General features: G+C 43.0%; 1 protein-coding gene across 4 annotated transcripts in view; it reads right to left on the bottom strand.

Moving 5' to 3' along the window:
* Positions 1-19,485, bottom strand: part of LOC140732060 (uncharacterized) — a 50,209-nt gene that overhangs the window by 18,813 nt on the left and 11,911 nt on the right. Inside the window, exons 5-10 of one of the 4 annotated variants that reach the window (XM_073054190.1) lie at positions 8,396-8,548; positions 7,420-7,671; positions 7,060-7,185; positions 5,807-5,959; positions 4,902-5,150; positions 4,551-4,670 (exon numbers count right to left, since the gene is read on the bottom strand). In XM_073054190.1, coding sequence (XP_072910291.1) covers positions 4,551-4,670; positions 4,902-5,150; positions 5,807-5,959; positions 7,060-7,185; positions 7,420-7,671; positions 8,396-8,548 — 1,053 coding nt within the window. The remainder of the gene's footprint in view (positions 1-4,550; positions 4,671-4,901; positions 5,151-5,806; positions 5,960-7,059; positions 7,186-7,419; positions 7,672-8,395; positions 8,549-19,485) is intronic. The other 3 variants (XM_073054208.1, XM_073054198.1, XM_073054216.1) reach the window with 3 other exon arrangements.

Raw genomic sequence — 19,485 nt, 5'->3', positions numbered from 1 at the left:
GCCTAAGTCATACAACCATTAAGAACAAGTACCCACTGCCTTCGAACCACTTCACGGAGCCACCATCTTCTCGAAGTTGGACCTACGAAGCGCCTACCATTTGGTCCGGATAAGGGAGGGGGACGAGTGGAAAACAGCATTCAATACCCCTTTAGGCCACTTTGAGTACTTGGTCATGCCACTTATGCCTCACCAATGCCCTCGCAGTTTTTCAAGCCTTGATTAACGATGTACTAAGAAACTTTATTAACCGTTTTGTGTTTGTCTACCTGGATGACATCCTGATCTTTTCCAGCAGTCCCCAGCAACACGTGCACCATGTCCGGCAAGTCCTGCAGAGGCTGGGGGAGAATAAATTATTCATAAAGGCGGAGAAATGCGAATTCCACGTTCCCTCGGTCAGCTTCCTCGGTTATATCATCGAGAGGGGACCGGTGAGAGCTGATCCCGAGAAGATCCGTTCTGATTCAACCGGACCCCTCCTGTCAATTCATTGTGGAGGTTGACGCCTCCGACTCTGGGGTGGGAGCGGTACTGTCCCAACGTTCAGGCCCAGATCAGAAACTTCATCGCTGTGCCTTCTCCCGCCGACTGACTCCCGCTGAGCGAAACTGCAATGTGGGGAACTGGGAACTCCTGGCAGTCAAACTGGTGTTGGAAGAATGGAGGCACTGGTTGGAGGGGGCGGAACACCCTCTTTGTACCTGATTCTGTTCGATTACAGGTTCTCCAGTTGGGGCACACTTCTCGTTTTGCATGCCATCCCAGAATCAATCGGACTCTGACCCTCCTGAAGAGATATTTCTGGTGGCCCACCATGGATGCTAACACCCAGTTCTATGTCTCTGCATGTTCAGTCTCCACCCGTGGAAAAGCCTCCCATTGGCTACCTGCAGGATTACTTCATCCCCTACCTGTCCCTGGTCATCCCTAGTCCCACATTGCTCTAGATTTCATCACCGGTCTACCCCGTTCACATGGAAACACTGCCATACTCACTGTGGTGGACTGTTTCTCCAAGTCGGCACATTTTGTAACCCTCCCTAAACTACCTTCCACGCAAGAGATCGCAGACCTTCTTGTCACCCATGTTTTCCAACTTTACAGAATCCCTTCGGATATTGATTCCGGCTGGGGACCTCAATTCATTTTGCAAGTTTGGAGATCCTTTTGTCGAGCCGTTGGTACCTCAGTTAGCCTGTCATCTGGGCTTCACCCACAGACAAACGGGCAAACAGCATGGGTCAACCAGGAGTTGGAGGCCGCTTTACGTTGTATAACAGCCAACAACCCGTCTACCTGGAGCAACCATCTCGCCTGGGTAGAATATGACCACAACTCTCTTGCCAGCACCGCTACCGGAAAATCTCCTTTTGAATGCTCCCTTGGGTATCAACCCCCGCTGTTTCCCACCCAGGAAGAGGAGATGGCGGAGCCATCAGTCCAGGCCCAGATACACAGGTGCCGGAAGATCTGGGAAGACACACGCACGGCCATGCTTCGCTCAGTCAACAGTAACCGAAAAATTGCCGACCACCATCGTACCCCTGCTCCTGAGTATCGACCTGGGCAGATGGTGTGGCTCTCGTCCAGAGACATTCCTCTCAAGAACGAGCCCAAGAAGCTCCCCCCTCAACTCTTCGAGGTTGAGAGTATTATCAATCCCACGGCAGTCTGGCTTAAACTACCTACATCTGTGCAGATCCATCCTACATTTCATAGCTCCCATTTAAAACTGGTTTCTGTCAGCCGCTTGTGCCCTCTGACCGAACCCCCTCCACATCCCACCCCCCCGGATCTTCAACGTCCATCCAGCACAGACCGTCTGGTGGTTAGTGGATGTCCACCGTTGGGGCAGGGGTCTCCAGTACCTGGTCGACTGGGAGGGGTACGGCCCAGAAGAACATTCTTGGATTCCCCGCTCCTTCATCCTGAACCCTTCTCTCATCCGGGATTTCCTTCGGGACTACCCAGACAAGCCTGGGGGGTCGCCTGGAGGCTCCCGTTGAGGGAGGGGTATTGTCATGGTCCGGTTGCCTGTTCCCCTTTAACACTCCTTTCTCCCTGATTATGCCCTAATTTCAGTCATTAGATCTCCAATTGCTGCTAGTTTACTCAATTACAGTACACCTGGTTTTCATCAGAGACTGAAATAAATACAATGGCATCACTATCACAGGTTGCCAGTTTGTTGGTTTATTCGCATATGATAACTTAGTTTCTCGACTGCTTAGAACCGTTTATTCCAAGATCAGCTCCAGTTTCAAGATATTCCATGAAAACCCCGTCTCCGTGTCAAGACTCCGTATCAGAGCTCCGTGTCAAGATACCCCCGGTTTGCTGTTCAAAGTTCATGTCAGCGCCAGGACCCCCAACTCAATCTCTGTGATCGCGTCCTGCACTTGGGTTCTCCTCATTCGCTCCGCGCAACACTGACATGTGGGAAAGACTGATGGCATCCTCCTTATCCTAGCCACACCATGATTTTATATATTTCCATATAGAACATAGAATAGTACAGCACAGTACAGACCCTTCGGCCCACAATGTTGTGCCAACCCTCAAACCCTGTCTTCCATATAACCCCCACCATAAATTCCTTCATATACCTGTCTAGTAGTCTCTTAAATTTCACTAGTGTATCTGCCTCCACCACTGACTCAGGCAGTGCATTCCACGCACCAACCACTCTGAGTAAAAAAAAACCTTCCCCTAATATCCTCAATTGAACTTCTCACCCCTTATCTTAAAGCCATGTCCTCTTGTATTGAACAGTGGTGCCCTGGGGAAGAGGCGCTGGCTGTCCACTCTATCTATTCCTCTTAATATCTTGTATACCTCTATCATGTCTCCTCTCATCCTCCTTCCCTCCAAAGAGTAAAGCCCTAGCTCCCTTAATCTCTGATCATAATCCATACTCTCTAAACCAGGCAGCATCCTGGTAAATCTCCTCTGTATCCTTTCCAATGCTTCCATATCCTTCCTATAGTGAGCCAACCAGAACTGGACACAGTACTCCAAATGTGTCCTAACTAGAGTTTTATAGAGCTGCATCATTACATCATGACTCTTAAACTCTATCCCTCGACTTAAGAAAGCTTATGGGGTGTTAGCTTTCTTAACTGCCCTGTCTACCTGTGAGGCAACTTTCAGGGATCTGTGGACATGTACCTCTGCTCCTCCACACTACCAAGTATCCTGCCATTTACTTTGTACTCTGCCTTGGAGTTTGTCCTCCCAAAGTGTACCACTTCCCACTTCTCCGGGTTGAACTCCATCTGCCACTTCTCAGCCCACTTCTGCATCCTATTAATGTCTCTCTGCAATCTTTGACAATCCTCTACACTATCTACAACACCACCAACCTTTGTGTCATCTGCAAACTTGCCAACCCACCCTTCAACCCCCACATCCAGGTCATTAATAAAAATCACAAAAAGTAGCGGTCCCAGAACAGGTCCTTGTGGGACACCACTAGTCACAACCCTCCAATCCGAATGTCCACCCTCCACCACGACGCTCTGCTTTCTGTAGGCAAACCAATTCTGAATCCACCTGGCCAAACTTCCCTGGATCCCATGCCTTCTGACTTCCTGAATAAGCCTACTGTGTGGAACCTTGTCAAATGCCTTACTAAAATCCATGTAGATCACATCCACTACACTATGCTCATCTATACGCCTGGTCACCTCCTCAAAGAACTCAATCAGGCTTGTTAGACTTGATCTGCCCATCACAAAGCCATGCTGACTGTCCCTGATCAGACCATGATTCTCTAAATGCCCATAGATCCTATCTCTAAGAATCTTTTCCAACAGCTTTCCCACCACAGACATAAGGCTCACTGGTCTATAATTACCTGGACAATCCCTACTACATTTTTGAACAAGGGAACAACATTCGCCTCCCTCCAATCCTCTGGTACCATTCCCATGGACAACGAGGACATAAATATCATCACCACTGCCTGCGTTACAAGGTATAATGAACTAGAATGGAAAAGCCCTCCCTATTACTCAACACTGGCAAGTCTTGAAATTCTCTGCCCAATTTCCAGCTTAACCACATCTTTCCTATAAAAGGGTCATCAAAACTCTACACTATATTTGAATTGCAGCTTCACCAATAACACATTCAACAGCAACATAATGCCCCAGTTCCAAATTCAATGTCCAACTAATGAATGTCAATGTGCTGTGTTATTTTCTCCCAATATGTTTCTGCAGCTCAGGACACAAGCAGACCTTCTGAGCTTCTAAAGTAAGCTATTTCTTCTTAGTTATCATTTTAAACTTAAAATAGTGTCAGATCAGATTAAAGATTTGTTTTTGTGTTACATCAGCATTGAATCATTGAACATCTTAGTCATTTGATGTTAAGGGATTCACTGGGAAATAACCTAATTTCACTTTGTCCTTTTTTTTGTGATCAAAGCTTGAATATCTCTCAGTTACCCTCCACTTTGATAGGAATATACTGCCTCTGCAGACTTAAAATTTCTCAACTCCTGCCCCAATCGCTCAGCTTGAGCCCCAAGCCTGCATTCTCACCGTTACACTTCTCCGAATTCCTGCTTCTCTTCCTTTGGCTGCATCCTGAAGAAATCGAACAATCCAATTGTTCATTCATCACTGGAGTCTCGTTGCCCGGTGGACTGTCACCCCGCCCTACTGGAAAGCACACACATCAGTCAGAAGCCTGTAAGCTTGGAATTATTGCTAAATTGACCTCCGGACCCAAAGATGTTTTAGATTGCAAACCTCCCTCCCTCTTCTTGACCGACTATTGTTTGTTTCATCATTTTCCCACCCCAGACACACATCGATCACATCCCTCACATTCCATGTGGGAAGTTTACAGTGAAGTGTGAAGCGTGACAGGGAGAGACAGGTTTTACCCACCAGGGGAGGAATGTTCTCTGGATCTGGTTCTGTCACTGAGACTCTGTCTGATGGCCTGAATCGTATTTGGACACTGGCAGTCAGCTTTCCATCTTTTGAGGATATGGGTTTCGCTCCAAAATACTCGATGAACTGCTGTTCCCTCATGGAATAACCCTGGATAGGTCCTTATCTGCCCCTCTCCCACATCTCGGGATTTCTGCAACAGAATCACGGCACGAATGTCTTCCTTCCGTGCTCTTCCGTCTCCTGCAACACAGAGTAACAGAGTGTCTGGGTGCTGCTGTGGGATGGGTGTGCGTCCCACCCACTGGGTACATCAGCCCTGAGCTCAGCACCTTCCCCCTGGGGCTGTCCCACCTTCCTGCCCCGTGTGTGTCTGGTTGACGCTGACTATGTACAAGACAGCCCTCCCATCCCACTACTGGCACTCCCCTCCCCACAGGAGGTACAGCACTGACAGTAGCATCATTGTCCCACTGGGACTTTCATCCCAGGAATGCTCTCCCCACTCAGGGTCACAGAAAGTTCCAAACACCATTACACACAGAGGAAGGGAACCGACCCGTGTCCTGGACAATGTTACATCGGGATCCACAGTCCATTACCTCACAGCTGTTTGTGGGAGCTTGCTGTGCACCGTTATACATCCCATCACAATGATAACTACTGTGAGATTTGGTGGCAGGGCATCACAGGACAAGGCAAGGATAAGGAAGGTGCTATGTCGATGCAGTGCCACTCTCCTACTGTGAACCAAATACAGGATGACACACAGTCATAATTATTGTACCTCAGAGGACGGGAAGAGCCAGTAGTCAGCAAAAGTCTCCAAGGGGAAGGGGATACCAGGGAAGCGAATCAACCTCATGACACTCACCTGTGGAGGGGACAAGAATATCTACCTGTGACCCACTGCAGGGCATTTCGAAAATCCTCAATTTCACGAGACACTTTGTAGACAAACAGGACACAGGGAATCCTTGGCCCTTCACACTGGTTGATATTCAGCTCCTTCACAATCTCCTCATGGACGGCTCCTCGACCGTAACATTGCACTGTAAAACACAGAACCTGTGCTCACTCAGTCTGCCTCACACCAGCACATTTCACTCAGGGTGATTCCTAGTAACAGAAGGGAAGGGGGTAGAATTAATGTTCCTCCGAGCTCAGAGACGGACACCCACCAGCATGGGAATGGGCTCTGTTTCACTGTAAATCTGTCAGCAAATGTGAGCTCTCAAGGTATGTGAAAGCAGCAGGTGAAGTGGGCAGGTTTACAGAGATGGGGGGGAGGAGTGTTGGAGACAGTGGAGACCGCAGAGATGACAAGGCGTGTAGGTTCCAGAACACCAGGTTAAGTGGGGTAGTTTACAGAGACTATTTGCCCAATGAGTCTGTGATGACCACCATGCCCAGCTGGAAAATCCCAATTTCCTGCAGTCAACTTTATCCGTTCTAACCTAGCCTTTCCATGCACCCATCCAGGTGCCCCTTCAATGATACCGTTGTTGGACCCACTGCTGCCGTCACTTTCTCTGGCAGCCGTGTCTCTATACTCACCACCCTATGGGTGAAAGAATTGCCCCTCCAGTCCTATTTAGATCATTTATATCTGCTACCAGTGCCAACATAGCATGCCCACAACTTACTAACACTAAGGTTTTGGCACTGTGGCAGGAAACTGGAATACCCAGTGGAAACTCACTGCAGTCACAGGGAGGAAGTACAAACTCCTCAAAGACAGCAGTGGGAATTGAACACACATGGCTGGCACTGTAAAGTTTAAGCTAAACTCTACAGAACTTCTTGCTGTTTTCCTTATATTTGTCCTCCTGATCCCAATCACACCCTCTCACTTTTCCCTCCTGCTTTCCCTCGTGATAGTATTCTTAGTCATGTGACTAAGGGATTTTCCAGCTGGGCATGGTGGTCATCACAGACTCATTGGGCAAATAGTCATGTGAATTAAGGGATTCACTGGGAAATGACCTGATTTCACCTTGTCCTTCCATATGTTTCTTGACCAAAGCTTGAATATCTCTCGTCTTGCCAGGTTTTCCCTCCACTTCGACAGGAACATACTGCCTCTGCAGACTTGATACTTCTCAACTCCTGCCCCAATCTTTCGGGTCGAGCCCCAAGCCTGCATTCTCACCGTTACACTGAAGCCTTTCCAAGTTCCAGCTGCTCTTCCTTTGGCTGAATCCTGAAGAAATCGAGGAAGCCGATTGTTCACTCAGCACCAGAGACTCACTGCCTGGCGGATCCTCGCTCTGCCCTACTGGAAATCACACACATCAGTCAGAAGCCTGTACACGGGAGTTGGTGCTAAACTGACCTCAGTACCAAAGGACGTTTGTGCTCCGAACCTCCCTCCCGCAGCAGTCACTGACTGACCGGCTATTGTTCCAACATTTTCCCACCTGAGACACACATCGATCACATCCCTCACATTCCATGTGGGAAGGTTACAGTGCAGAGTGAGTCGTGACAGGGAGAGACAGGTTTTACCCACCAGGGGAGGAATGTTCTCTGGATCTGGTTCTGTCACTGAGACTCTGTCTGATGGCCCGAATCGTATTTGGACACTGGCAGTCAGCTGATCTCCTTTTGAGAATATCGTAGGTTTCTCTCCAAAGTACTCGATGAACTGCTGTTCCCTCATGGAATAACCCTGGGTAGGTCCTTATCTGCCCCTCTCCCACATCTCGGGATTTCTGCATCAGAATCACGGCACAAATGTCTTCCTTCCGCGCTCTTCCGTCTCCTGCAACACAGAGTAACAGAGTGTCTGGGTGCTGCTGTGGGATGGGTGTGAGTCCCACCCACTGGGTACTTCAGCCCTGAGCTCAGCACCTTCCCCCTGGGGCTGTCCCACCTTCCTGTCCCCGTGTGTGTCCAGTTGATGCTGACTATGTACAAGACAGCCCTCTCATTCCACTACTGGCTCTCACAACCCCATAGGACATGACTGCCAGAGGCACCATTGCTCCACTGGGATTTTCAGCCAAGCCCCAAACCCCTCCCTCACTCAGCTGCACAGAAAGATCCACACAGACCATTTGAGACAGAGCAAGGGAAGCCCCATGTCCCAGACAATGGGCTCTCCAATCCATCTCCTCACTGCTGTCTGTGGGAGCTTGCTATGCAGCAATACACATCCCCCATTACAATAACGACTGTGTGCTTAATGGCAGAACATGTTATGGACCAGGAAGGCATTACAGGAAAGCTCGTCCCCTTCTCCTACAATGAACTAATCACCTGTATCACACTGACCATAAGACAAAGGATTAGGCGATTTGACCCATCGAGTCTGCTGTCCCATTCCACCTTGGCTGATTTACTATCCCTCTCAACCCCACTCTCCTGCCTCCTCCCTGAGGGAGTGAACAGCCAACAGTCAGCAGAAGTCCCCACAAGGGAAGGGGACTTTTGGGAGAAAATGCCACTGGATCATTTCCCCTGTGAAAAACGATGCGAGTATCTACCTGTGACCCAGTGAAGAGCATTTTGAAGATCCTGAATTTCATTAGACACTCTGTAGACAAACAGAACACAGGGAACCCCTGGCCCTTCACGTGAGGAGATATCCAGCTCCTTCACAATCTTCTCATGGACGTCTCCTCGACCGTAACACTGCACTGTAAAACACAGAACCTGTGCTCACTCATCCTGCCTCAGACCGGGCACATTTCACTCAGGGTGATTCTCAGTAACGGAAAGGGAGGGGTGATTTAATGTTTCTCTGATCTCAGAGATGGACACCCACCGTGTTTGTACAATTTGGATGAGACAGGGCAACGGTAGATCCTGAGGGATGTGCAAGTGACAGACAATTGCTGGTGGTTTACAGAGACGGAGAGGAGAGTAGGTGCCAGAGTGGGTCTCGGAGACAAGGAAGTGTGTAAAATCATGAGGGGACAGAGACACGGCGAGGGGACAACAGTTGGAGGAGGACACGGAGAAGGGAAGGGACGTCGGTGCTGGAGGTGGTCACAAAGACGAGTAGGGGTGTGGACACCGGAGGGTTCACAGGGTATGGGAGGTGTGCACGGACTGGGGGGTGGTGACAGTGAGTGGGAATGGTGTAGGGGCTGCAGGGTAACACAGACATACTGTACCTAGAGGGTGAGGTATGGACCTGGGGGTGATAGTGAGTCCCACGATTCCCACATGCCACAGAATCCCCTCACTGGAAACAGAGGGGTCTCTGCTGTGAGTCGGGTGCCAGTCACCAGGAGACTGCGAGATGTACACTGAGGAGGTGCTTTAACATAGAAACATAGAAAACCTACAGCACAATACAGGCCCTTCAAAGCTGTGCCAAACATGTCCTTACTTTAGAACTACCTAGGCTTACCCATAGCCCTCTGTTTTTCTAAGCTCTTTGTACCTATCCAGCGTTGGCGTGTGGCCCAGTGGGCAAGGCATCGAACTAGCAACCTGAAGGTCACTGGTTCAAGCCTCAGCTGAGGCAGTGTGTTTATGTCATTGAGCAAGGCACTTAACAACACATTGCTCTGCAACGTCACCGGTGCCAAGCTGCATGGGTCCTAGTGGACAAAATCGGTAGCGTGGAGAGGGGAAGGCTTGCAGCTTGGGCAACTGCCGGTCTCCCATACAACCCTGCCCAGGCCTGCGCCCTGGAAAAACCTTCCAAGGCGCAAATCCAGCGTCTCATGAGACTAATGGATGCCTATATATTAAAAAATGTACCTATCCAGGAGACTCTTAAAAAGACCCTAGGGTCTCAAGATGGCACTCATGGAGTAAACCGCTTCTAGACTTTGCTCCAAATCTTTTACGTCTTTTTAACCTACAAACACCCCTTAAAGGATTTTTTATACTTATTCTAAAGGGGTCTAAACATACAGAATTTTTCTTTTTAACTATTTGAATTATTCTCAACTTGCTGAAATGTCTAGAGCAAAAGAATCGAAACAGACGAAAGAACCGATAACTTTAGAAACAATTGTGAAGCTTATAGAAGACAAATTTGAAGAACTGGAGAGAAAAATAACCGTAAAGTTTTTTCGGTTTGATGAGCGTTTGAAACTAGTTGAAGAAAAGCTCCAGACACTTTCACTGGAATCACAAAAACAACAAGCAAGTATTTTGGCTCTTGAAGAAGCCGCTCGCAAGAAAGATCGTATAATTGAAAAAATACAAGAAGAGCAAACTTCGACTTCTCAACAGATGGATCGTCATAAAGTTAAAATTACTGATTTGGAAAATCGCTCTCGAAGACAAAATCTTCGATTAATTGGGATTCCGGAAAAATTTGAGAGCGGTGATCTTACCGTTTTCTTCTCTAAATTTCTAATGGATGTCTTGGGTCCAGAGGTACTGGACTCTCTCCCGGTAATTGATCGGGCACACCGTGTCTCCCGTTTTCGGTCTGATTCAAGTTTGAAACCATGACATGTAATTCTTCGGATCCATTACTTTCATACCAAAGAACGTTTGATTCGGGCGGCTTGAAAAAAGGGTATGATCAGCTATCAAGAGTTTAAATTTCGCATTCTGGAAGATTATAGCCCTGAAGTCTTAAGGGCGAGAATGGCTTTTAGATCGGTTATGTCGAAATTTCACCAGAAAGGCTGCAAGCAAGCGCTGTTATTTCCAGCACACTTGAGAGTCACTCTTGAGGACGGAACTTTTCGGCTGTTTAAATCTCCAGCGGATGCTCAAAGTTTCTTGGAACAATGACATTCTACCGGGCTGACTAATGTAATTTAGCCTATAGATTTGGATCTGTTACAGAATGATGTTTGGTTTTTTTTTGGTATGGCTTACATGTATTTCTTATATACGGTTAAAGCTCTTTTTGCTCGGTTTATTTTGACTTTATTATTTTTCCATATTATTAATCTATTAGCGTTGAAAATAACTTATTAGGGTTTTTTTCCTCCTTTTTGCTTTTCTTTTTAAGCTGATATATGCTTTTTTATACACTTAACATTTAAATATTAAGATTTTTAAAAAAAATAAAATGTTGTTTCTTCTTCCCGACAGACTTTAGTGCTTGGAACGTCATATCTGTTTTGATGTGTTTGAAAGTTTTAAACTTTCATTTAAAATACCAATCCAGTATTAGTCATTTATGGGTTTTATCGTTTTAATTCTTTTTTAACCCTTTTGTTTATATACATTTATAATACTAATTTTATATTTTAACTTTTGTTATACCAACCCTCTCTTATAATGTGGGTTGTATGTATTTTTTTTTAACTTTGTTGTGTCTGAGTTGCCGTCTTGAGACACGGGGGTAATTTTAGTATTAGATTGCTTGCTTGCCTCTTTTTGGCTTTTTTCCTGGGGTTTTGAGGGTGGAGGGAGGGGAATTTTTCTTTTTTCTTTTCCTTTTGCTTGCTTTCTGCTTAGTTTTATTTCATGGGCTTATATGAAACTACAAAAATGGTCGCAGTGCCGTGACTTCTGGTTTCTCCTTGAACTTACTTCCTTCTTCCGGGTTCATGAGTTCACTTTTTTTTCAAACTTATGTGTTAATTGTAATAAATATTGTCAATATGGATAGGACTATTAACTTTGTTTCTTGGAATACTAATGGTTTAAATCATCCGATCAAACGGAAAAAAACATTCAAAGTATTCCACAGAATGAATGCTAATGTTATTTTTGTACAAGAGACTCATGTAAGGAAGGTGGATAGTCAACGGTTGTTTAGGTTTTGGAAGGGCCAACAGTATCACTCAAATTCGCAAGCCAAAGTGAGAGGTGTTTCCATTTTTATAGATTCATCAACTTCTTTTATACATCATGAAACAATTTCAGATCCGCAAGGTAGATTTTTGCTTATTACTGGTCTACTTTTTTATCAAAAAGTTGTTTTAGTTAATGTTTATGCTCCAAATACTGATTGTCCTGAATTTTTTAAATGTTTATTTATATCCTTTCCTAATTTGAATCAATATAGATTGATAATGGGTGGGGATTTTAACTGTTGTTTAAACCCTTTGATGGATAGATCCAAGGCCACCCAAACTCTTCCAAATAAATCTGCTTCTCTCATTAACTCTTTTATGATTGATTCAGCTATTTGTGAAATTTGGCATTTTTTACACCCTAACGACAAAGAGTTTTCATACTTTTCCCATGTTTACCATAATTACTCAAGAATTGATTACTTTTTGATTGATCACCATTTACTTACAGATATTATGGATTGTAAATATGACTCTATTACCATATCTGATCATGCACCTTTGAAGTTATCTATTAACATGACGAATTCATATATTAATACTAAAGGTTGGAGGTTTAATCCTGTTTTATTGCAGGATCCTGACTTTGTCAACTTTATTAAACAGCAAATTGATTTGTTTTTCTCAACAAATTTTACAGCAGAGATCTCTAGTGGAACTTTGTGGGATACTTTTAAGGCATATATTCGTGGACAGATTATTTCATATTCTGCTGGAGTTAGGTAACAAACTAATTCTAAAATATTAATACTAGTTGATAAAATCAAAGCAATTGACAAGATTTATTCAATGATCCCTAGCAAAGAACTTTATAAAGAAAGAGTGGAACTTCAAATGGAGCATAGCTTACTATTATCCTCCTCGATTGAAAGTCAGTTAATTAAATCAAAAGCCCAATTCTATATATATGGAGATAAGTCTGGTAAATTACTAGCTAACCAATTGAAAATTGTCTCGGATAGACGACAGATTACTAGGATTCGTAAACAAGATGGTACTTTGACGATCGATCACAAAGAGATAAATAAAGCCTTTCAAGATTTTTATAATTCCTTATATCAATCAGAATGTACTAAGGACTCTTCTATAATAAATGAATTTTTAAGGAAATTGAATATTCCAAAAGTAACTGTTGAGGATAGTGTATTTTTGGATACACCTATTACGGAGTCTGAAATAGAAAAGGGTATTTTTTCAATGAATTCGGGTAAAGCTTCTGGTCCAGATGGTTTTTCCGCAGAATTTTTTAAATCTTTTTCTTCCATACTTTCTCCTTGGCTTTGTAAAATTTTTAAAGATGCATTAAGTATAGGTAAACTACCACAATCTTTTTATAAAGCTTCTATTTCTTTAATTCTTAAAAAAGATAAAGACCCTACTGAATGCGCATCCTATCGGCCTATATCCTTGTTGAATACGGATTTTAAGATTTTTAGTAAAATTTTGGCTATTAGATTAGAAAATATATTACCTCGAATTATTTCTGAAGATCAGACTGGATTTATTAAAAATCGCTATTTATCTTTTAACATTAGAAAATTAATTAATATTATTTATACCTCTTCATCTAAAATACCAGAATGTGTCATTTCTTTAGATGCCGAAAAAGCATTTGATAGAGTCGAATGGCCATATTTATTTAATACAATGCAACATTTTAATTTTAGTTCAAAATTTATATCATGGATTAAATTAATAAACCATAAACCCTTAGCTTCGGTTTTTACCAATAATCAAAGATCCCCTTTTTTTCAGCTATTTCGTGGTACAAGGCAAGGTTGTCCTTTAAGTCCTTTATTATTTGACATTGCTTTAGAACCCTTGGCTATAGCTATTTGTGAATCACCCAATATTTTCGGTATTACCCGTGGGGAGACGACGTATAAGGTATCATTATATGCGGATGACTTGTTATTATATATATCTAACCCTGAAAGATCTATTCCTGCTATTTCTTCTTTGCTCGCTCAATTTAGTAATTTTTCTGGTTATAAATTGAATTTTAATAAGAGTGAACTATTTCCATTAAATATGCAAGTTCCAATTTATAATCATGTACCATATAGAATTGTTACAGATTATTTTACTTATTTAGGTATTAAAATTACTAAAAAACATAAAGATTTATTTAAAATTAATTTTCTACCTTTAATCAATCAAATTAAGCAACTTGCTAATAGGTGGTCTCCATTATCTTTGTCTTTGGTATGCAGAGTTAATGCCATTAAGATGATGATACTACCTAAATTTTTATATTTATTTCAAGCATTACCAATTTTTATTCCTAAATCTTTTTTTGATATGGTTGACTCTAAAATATCTTCTTATTTGTGGCAGAACAAAAATCCTAGTCTAGGCAAAAAATATTTACAGAAGCCTAAGAAGGAGGGCGGCTTGGCTCTACCAAACTTAAGATTTTACGATTGGACAGTTAATATACGGTATTTAATATTCTGGACACAAGAATCGACTACAGCTGTTTGCCTGCAATGGGTAAATTTGGAATGTAAATCTGTGCAAGATTTTTCACTGATCTCAATCTTAGGATCTTCACTTCCTTTTTTGTTATTCAAAATGAATAAACAGATAACTAATCCCATAGTCAAGTATACATTACGAATTTGGTTTCAATTTTGTAAATTTTTTGGCTTGAATAAGTTTATGCTGTCATGTCCTATAATATCTAACTACTTCTTTCGGCCTTCATCTATAGATCAAGCTTTTCTTTTAAGGAAAACAAAAGGTATAACATGTTTTCGTGATCTGGTTTTGGATGATAACATTATGTCCTTTGAACAGCTATCTAATAAATATAATTTACCTAAAACCCATTTTTTTAGATATTTGCAAGTCAGAAATTTTCTGTATAATGAATTAAAGTCTTTTTCAAAAGAATGTCCATTGGACATTACAGAAAGAATTTTAGCCCTCAATCCTTGTCAAAAGGGTTTAGTAGCTATCATTTATAATATGATTATGAGTGTACAGCCAGATGTATCAGAAAAAATTAAGAAGGAATGGCAAGAAGAATTGCATTGTCCTATATCTACTGAGCAATGGGAATTTTTTTTTATCATTGGTAAATTTGTCCTCTATTTGTGCTAAACATGCCCTAATACAATTTAAGGTTGTACATAGAGCTCACATGTCTAAAGATAAACTTGCTCGATTTTATTCTTATGTTAATTCAACCTGTGACAGATGTCATTCTGATGTTGCTTCATTGACTCATATGTTTTGGTCTTGTCCTTGTTTACAAAATTATTGGAAAGATATTTTTCATATTATTTCAAGTTTTAAATATCAATTTCCAACCGCATCCTTTTACTGCAATTTTTGGTTTACCAATGATAGATAATAATCGTCTATCCGCTTCATCTCAACGAATGATTGCATTTGTTACATTAATGGCTAGAAGATCTATTTTACTGAATTGGAAAGAAATTAACCCTCCAACTGTATTTCAGTGGTTTTCTCAAACTATTTCTTGTCTGAGTTTAGAAAAAATTAGAAGTGTGGTTTTTGATTCTTCAGTTAAATTTGAGGAAACTTGGAGACCATTTATTCAACATTTTCATATGAGTTAAATGGTCTGATCCTAAACCTTACTGTTATTATCCTTAATTATTTGGATGGAGGTTCGGAGTTATCGGCACTACTGTATGTATTTAACATTATGCAATTGCCCATGTTGGTTAGTTTTTTTTAAAGTTTTCTTTTAGTTTTTTTGTTTTTTTTTCTCTTTTTCGTTTCTTTTACATTAATACTATGGGTTTGGGAGGCTTTATATATTGATTATTATATATCTGATTGTCTATTTAAACTATTAATTATGTACTCTCAAACATTTTGAATTCCTATTTCACTTACGTTTTTTTAATTAATAAAAAGATTTAAAAAGAAAGAAAGAAAGAAAAGACCCTATCATTTCTGCCTCCACCAGCAGCCCATTCCATGCACTCACCACTCTCTGCATAAAAATCTTACCCCTGACATCTCCTCTCTACCTTCTTCCAAGCACCTTAAAACTATGCCCTCTCATACTAGCCATTTCAGCTCTGGGAAAAAGCCTCTGACTATCCACACGATCAATGCCTCTCATCATCTTATACACCTCTATCATGTTGCCTCTCATCCTCTATCGCTCCAACGAGAAAAGGCCGAGTTCACTCAACCTATTATCATAGGGCATGCTCCCCAATCCAGGCAACATCCTTGTAAATCTCCTCTGCACATCTCCACATCCTTCCTGTAATGAGAAGACCAGACTGAGCACAGTACTCCAAGTGGGGTCTGACCAGGGTCCTATATAGCTGCAACATTTGAGTCTCGGCTCTTAAACTGAATCCTATGACTGATGAAGGCCAATGCACAGAATTGCTCCTTAACTACAGCGTCAACCTGTGCAGCAGCTTTGAGTGTCCTATGAACTCAGATCCCAAGATCCCTCTGATCCTCCACACTGCCAAGAGTCTCATCATTGCTATACTCTGCCATCATATTTGACCTACCAAAATGAACCACCTCACACTTATCTGGGTTGAACTCCATCTGCCATTTCTCAGTACAGTTTTGCATCTTATCAATGTCCTGCTGTAACCTCTGACAACCCTCCACACTATCCACAACACCCCCAACCTTCGTGTCAGATTTACTAACCCATCCCTCCATTTCCTCATCCATGTCATTTGTAAAAATCACAAAGAGTAGGTGTCCCAGAACAGATCCCTGAGGCACTCCCCTGGTCACTGACCTCCATGCAGAATATGACCGGTCCACAACCACTCTTTGCCTTCTGTGGGCAAGCCAGTTCTGGATTCACAAAGCAATGTCCCCTTGGATCCCATGCCTCCTTACCTTCTCAATAAGCCTTGCATGGGATATCTTATCAAATGCCTTGCTAAAATCCATCTACACTACATCTATGGCTCTACCTTCATTAATGTGTAATCACAGAGCAGTATAGCACAACAGAACACAGAACAGTACAGCACAGTCCAAACCCTTTATCACAATGTGCCCACACTGACCACGGCCCCCACCCAGGCATTCTAAATTTCCTACATTCAGTCTGCACCTCTCCAAGCCTCAGCCATCTATGTACCTGCTCAGGGTTTCCTCAATGATATCATTGTAGCTGTCGCAATCACTTCCCATGACAGCTGGTTGCATGGACTCACTACCCCCTGGGTGTAATAGTTGCCCCTCAAGCCCTGTATAGCTTCCCCCCTCACTCTGAACCTATGACCTCTAGTACAAACAAGCTGTAAGTACTCAGCAGGTCAGGCAGCATCCATTGAAACGAGCAGTCAACGTTTCAACGGATGCTGCCCGACCTGCTGAATTCTTCCAGCTTGTTTGTACATGTTAATTTGACCACAGCATCTGTAGGGTACTTTGTGTTTACTATGACCTCTAGTATTGCCTCCCCCTACTCTGGGGAGCAAACTGTTGCCCCCTCATGAGTTTATATACTTTGATTTGGTCACCGCTTATTCTCCCATGTTCCACAGAATAAACACCTAGACTACTGAGCCAATTCCTATTCCTCAGGACTTCGAGATATCCAACATCCTGGTAAATTTTCTCTGTTCTTTCCAGTTCTTTCCTGTCACTGGTTTTCCCAAACAGTGCTCAGTATTCCAAGTGTGACCTCACCAATGATTTATACAACTGTATCGTTACATCCCAATTCTTCTACTCAGTTCCTTCACCGATCAAGGCCAGTGTGCTCAACACCTTTGTTAACACCCATGATTGCTCTTTCGATAAACTATGCATCTTTGTCCCTATGTCAAGTTGTCTCTGAACTGTGGTCTCTGTCTCTGTCTTTGTGATATGGTGCAACTCAAACTACCTGCGTCTCAATATCACCAAGACCAAGGAGATGGTGGTGGACTTTAGGAGATCTAGGCCTCATATGGAGCCAGTGATCATTAATGGAGAATGTGTGGAGCAGGTTAAGACCTACAAGTATCTGGGAGTACAGTTAGACGAGAAGCTAGACTGGACTGCCAACACAGATGCCTTGTGCAGGAAGGCACAGAGTCGACTGTACTTCCTTAGAAGGTTGGCGTCATTCAATGTCTGTAGTGAGATGCTGAAGATGTTCTATAGGTCAGTTGTGGAGAGCGCCCTCTTCTTTGTGGTGGCGTGTTGGGGAGGAAGCATTAAGAAGAGGGACGCCTCACGTCTTAATAAGCTGGTAAGGAAGGCGGGCTCTGTCGTGGGCAAAGTACTGGAGAGTTTAACATCGGTAGCTGAGCGAAGGGCGCTGAGTAGGCTACGGTCAATTATGGAAAACCCTGAACATCCTCTACATAGCACCATCCAGAGACAGAGAAGCAGTTTCAGCGACAGGTTACTATTGATGCAAAGCTCCTCAGACAGGATGAAGAGGTCAATACTCCCCAATGCCATTAGGCTTTACAATTCAACCGCCAGGACTTAAGAACTTTTTTTAAAGCTATTATTAATGCTTTTTGAGATAGTAATTTAGATGCATATCATATTTTTACTGAGTTAAGTATTGTATGTAATTAGTTTTGCTACAACAAGTGTATGGGACATTGGAAAAAAGGTTGAATTTCCCCATGGGGATGAATAAAGTATCTATCTATCTATCTATCTATGCTGTGCTCAGATACAGATGGTTTTTAAGTTCATAGGGATGGCTTTGGGGAGTTAGGGGTCAGAGTCAGGTTTAAGGAGAGAGATGCTAAGGAATTATGAGGTCAGGCCAAAGACCACACCTATGCTTTGTATTTGCCCTACGCACATCGTCCTTTTAGCTCACACATTCAAGAAACTGCTAGAAATATTCAAGCACCACTTTCTACACACAAATCCATGCTGACTAATCGTGATCAGACTCTGTCTACACAATTCCAATTCCTAGTAGATCCAGTTCCTCAGAATACCCCCCAGTCACTTCTCTACTGAGAATATCAGTCTGACCGGTCTGTAGCTCCTGGCTCGTCCTTGTAGTTCACCTTAAACAACCAAACACGTTCAGCCCACTCAAGTCTTACACAACTTCACCAATGTGAAGGACATTGCAATCTCTGGCAGAATCTCCACTAATATTCCTCTGGCCTTCCATAAAGTCCCAGGAGACACTCAGACAGGCCCTGGGGATTTATCTGCCTTATAGCACTGTAAGGCTGCCAATACCACCTCCCTGGTCATAAGACTGTCCACCAAAACATTTCCATGTTTCCCTTATTTCTTGAACATGTTCAGTAAACACTGAGGAAAAATACATTTTAAAACCACACCCATCTCCAGCTGCAGAAGACAAGGGCAGCCTTGCTGATATCTAAGGGGACACACTCTCTCACCAGCCTCTCTCTTACTCTTGATTCAACATCTTGGGATTGTCTTAACCTCACCTGCCCGATTCATCTTTTACTCTCTTTCCTCTGCTGATCCTCGTCTTAAGAGTATTCTGAGCCTTTCTAATTCAAGGGATTCACAAGTCCCAGACCAAAACACTCTGTGTGTTTCATTCATTTTCCTGATCAGAACTTGACTATCTAGGGGGACGTCACGTGATGACGTAGGATCGAGACGCTGGAACCCAGCCCTCCCGTAAAAAAATCAATAAATTAATGTTTAAGTGAAGAAAAATTAGTCAATACTTTCTTAAGGTTACTTATAAACTACTCCGGATTGTTTTAAGCTATGCCTCATAAACAAAAGAAAAATACTACCGCGAAGACAGCTCAAGTTCGAACAGAATCAAGGTCTACTGTTACCGAAGAACCGCGGACTCAGGTACAACACATCACTGGTGAAACAGAACAGGAAACTGCGGCAGCATTGGCCATTTCTAAAGGAAAAGATCAACGAGA

This window comes from Hemitrygon akajei, chromosome 1 (assembly GCF_048418815.1).
Source record: "Hemitrygon akajei chromosome 1, sHemAka1.3, whole genome shotgun sequence".
NCBI lineage: Eukaryota > Metazoa > Chordata > Chondrichthyes > Myliobatiformes > Dasyatidae > Hemitrygon > Hemitrygon akajei.
This window is presented reverse-complemented; position numbering and strand designations above follow the sequence as displayed.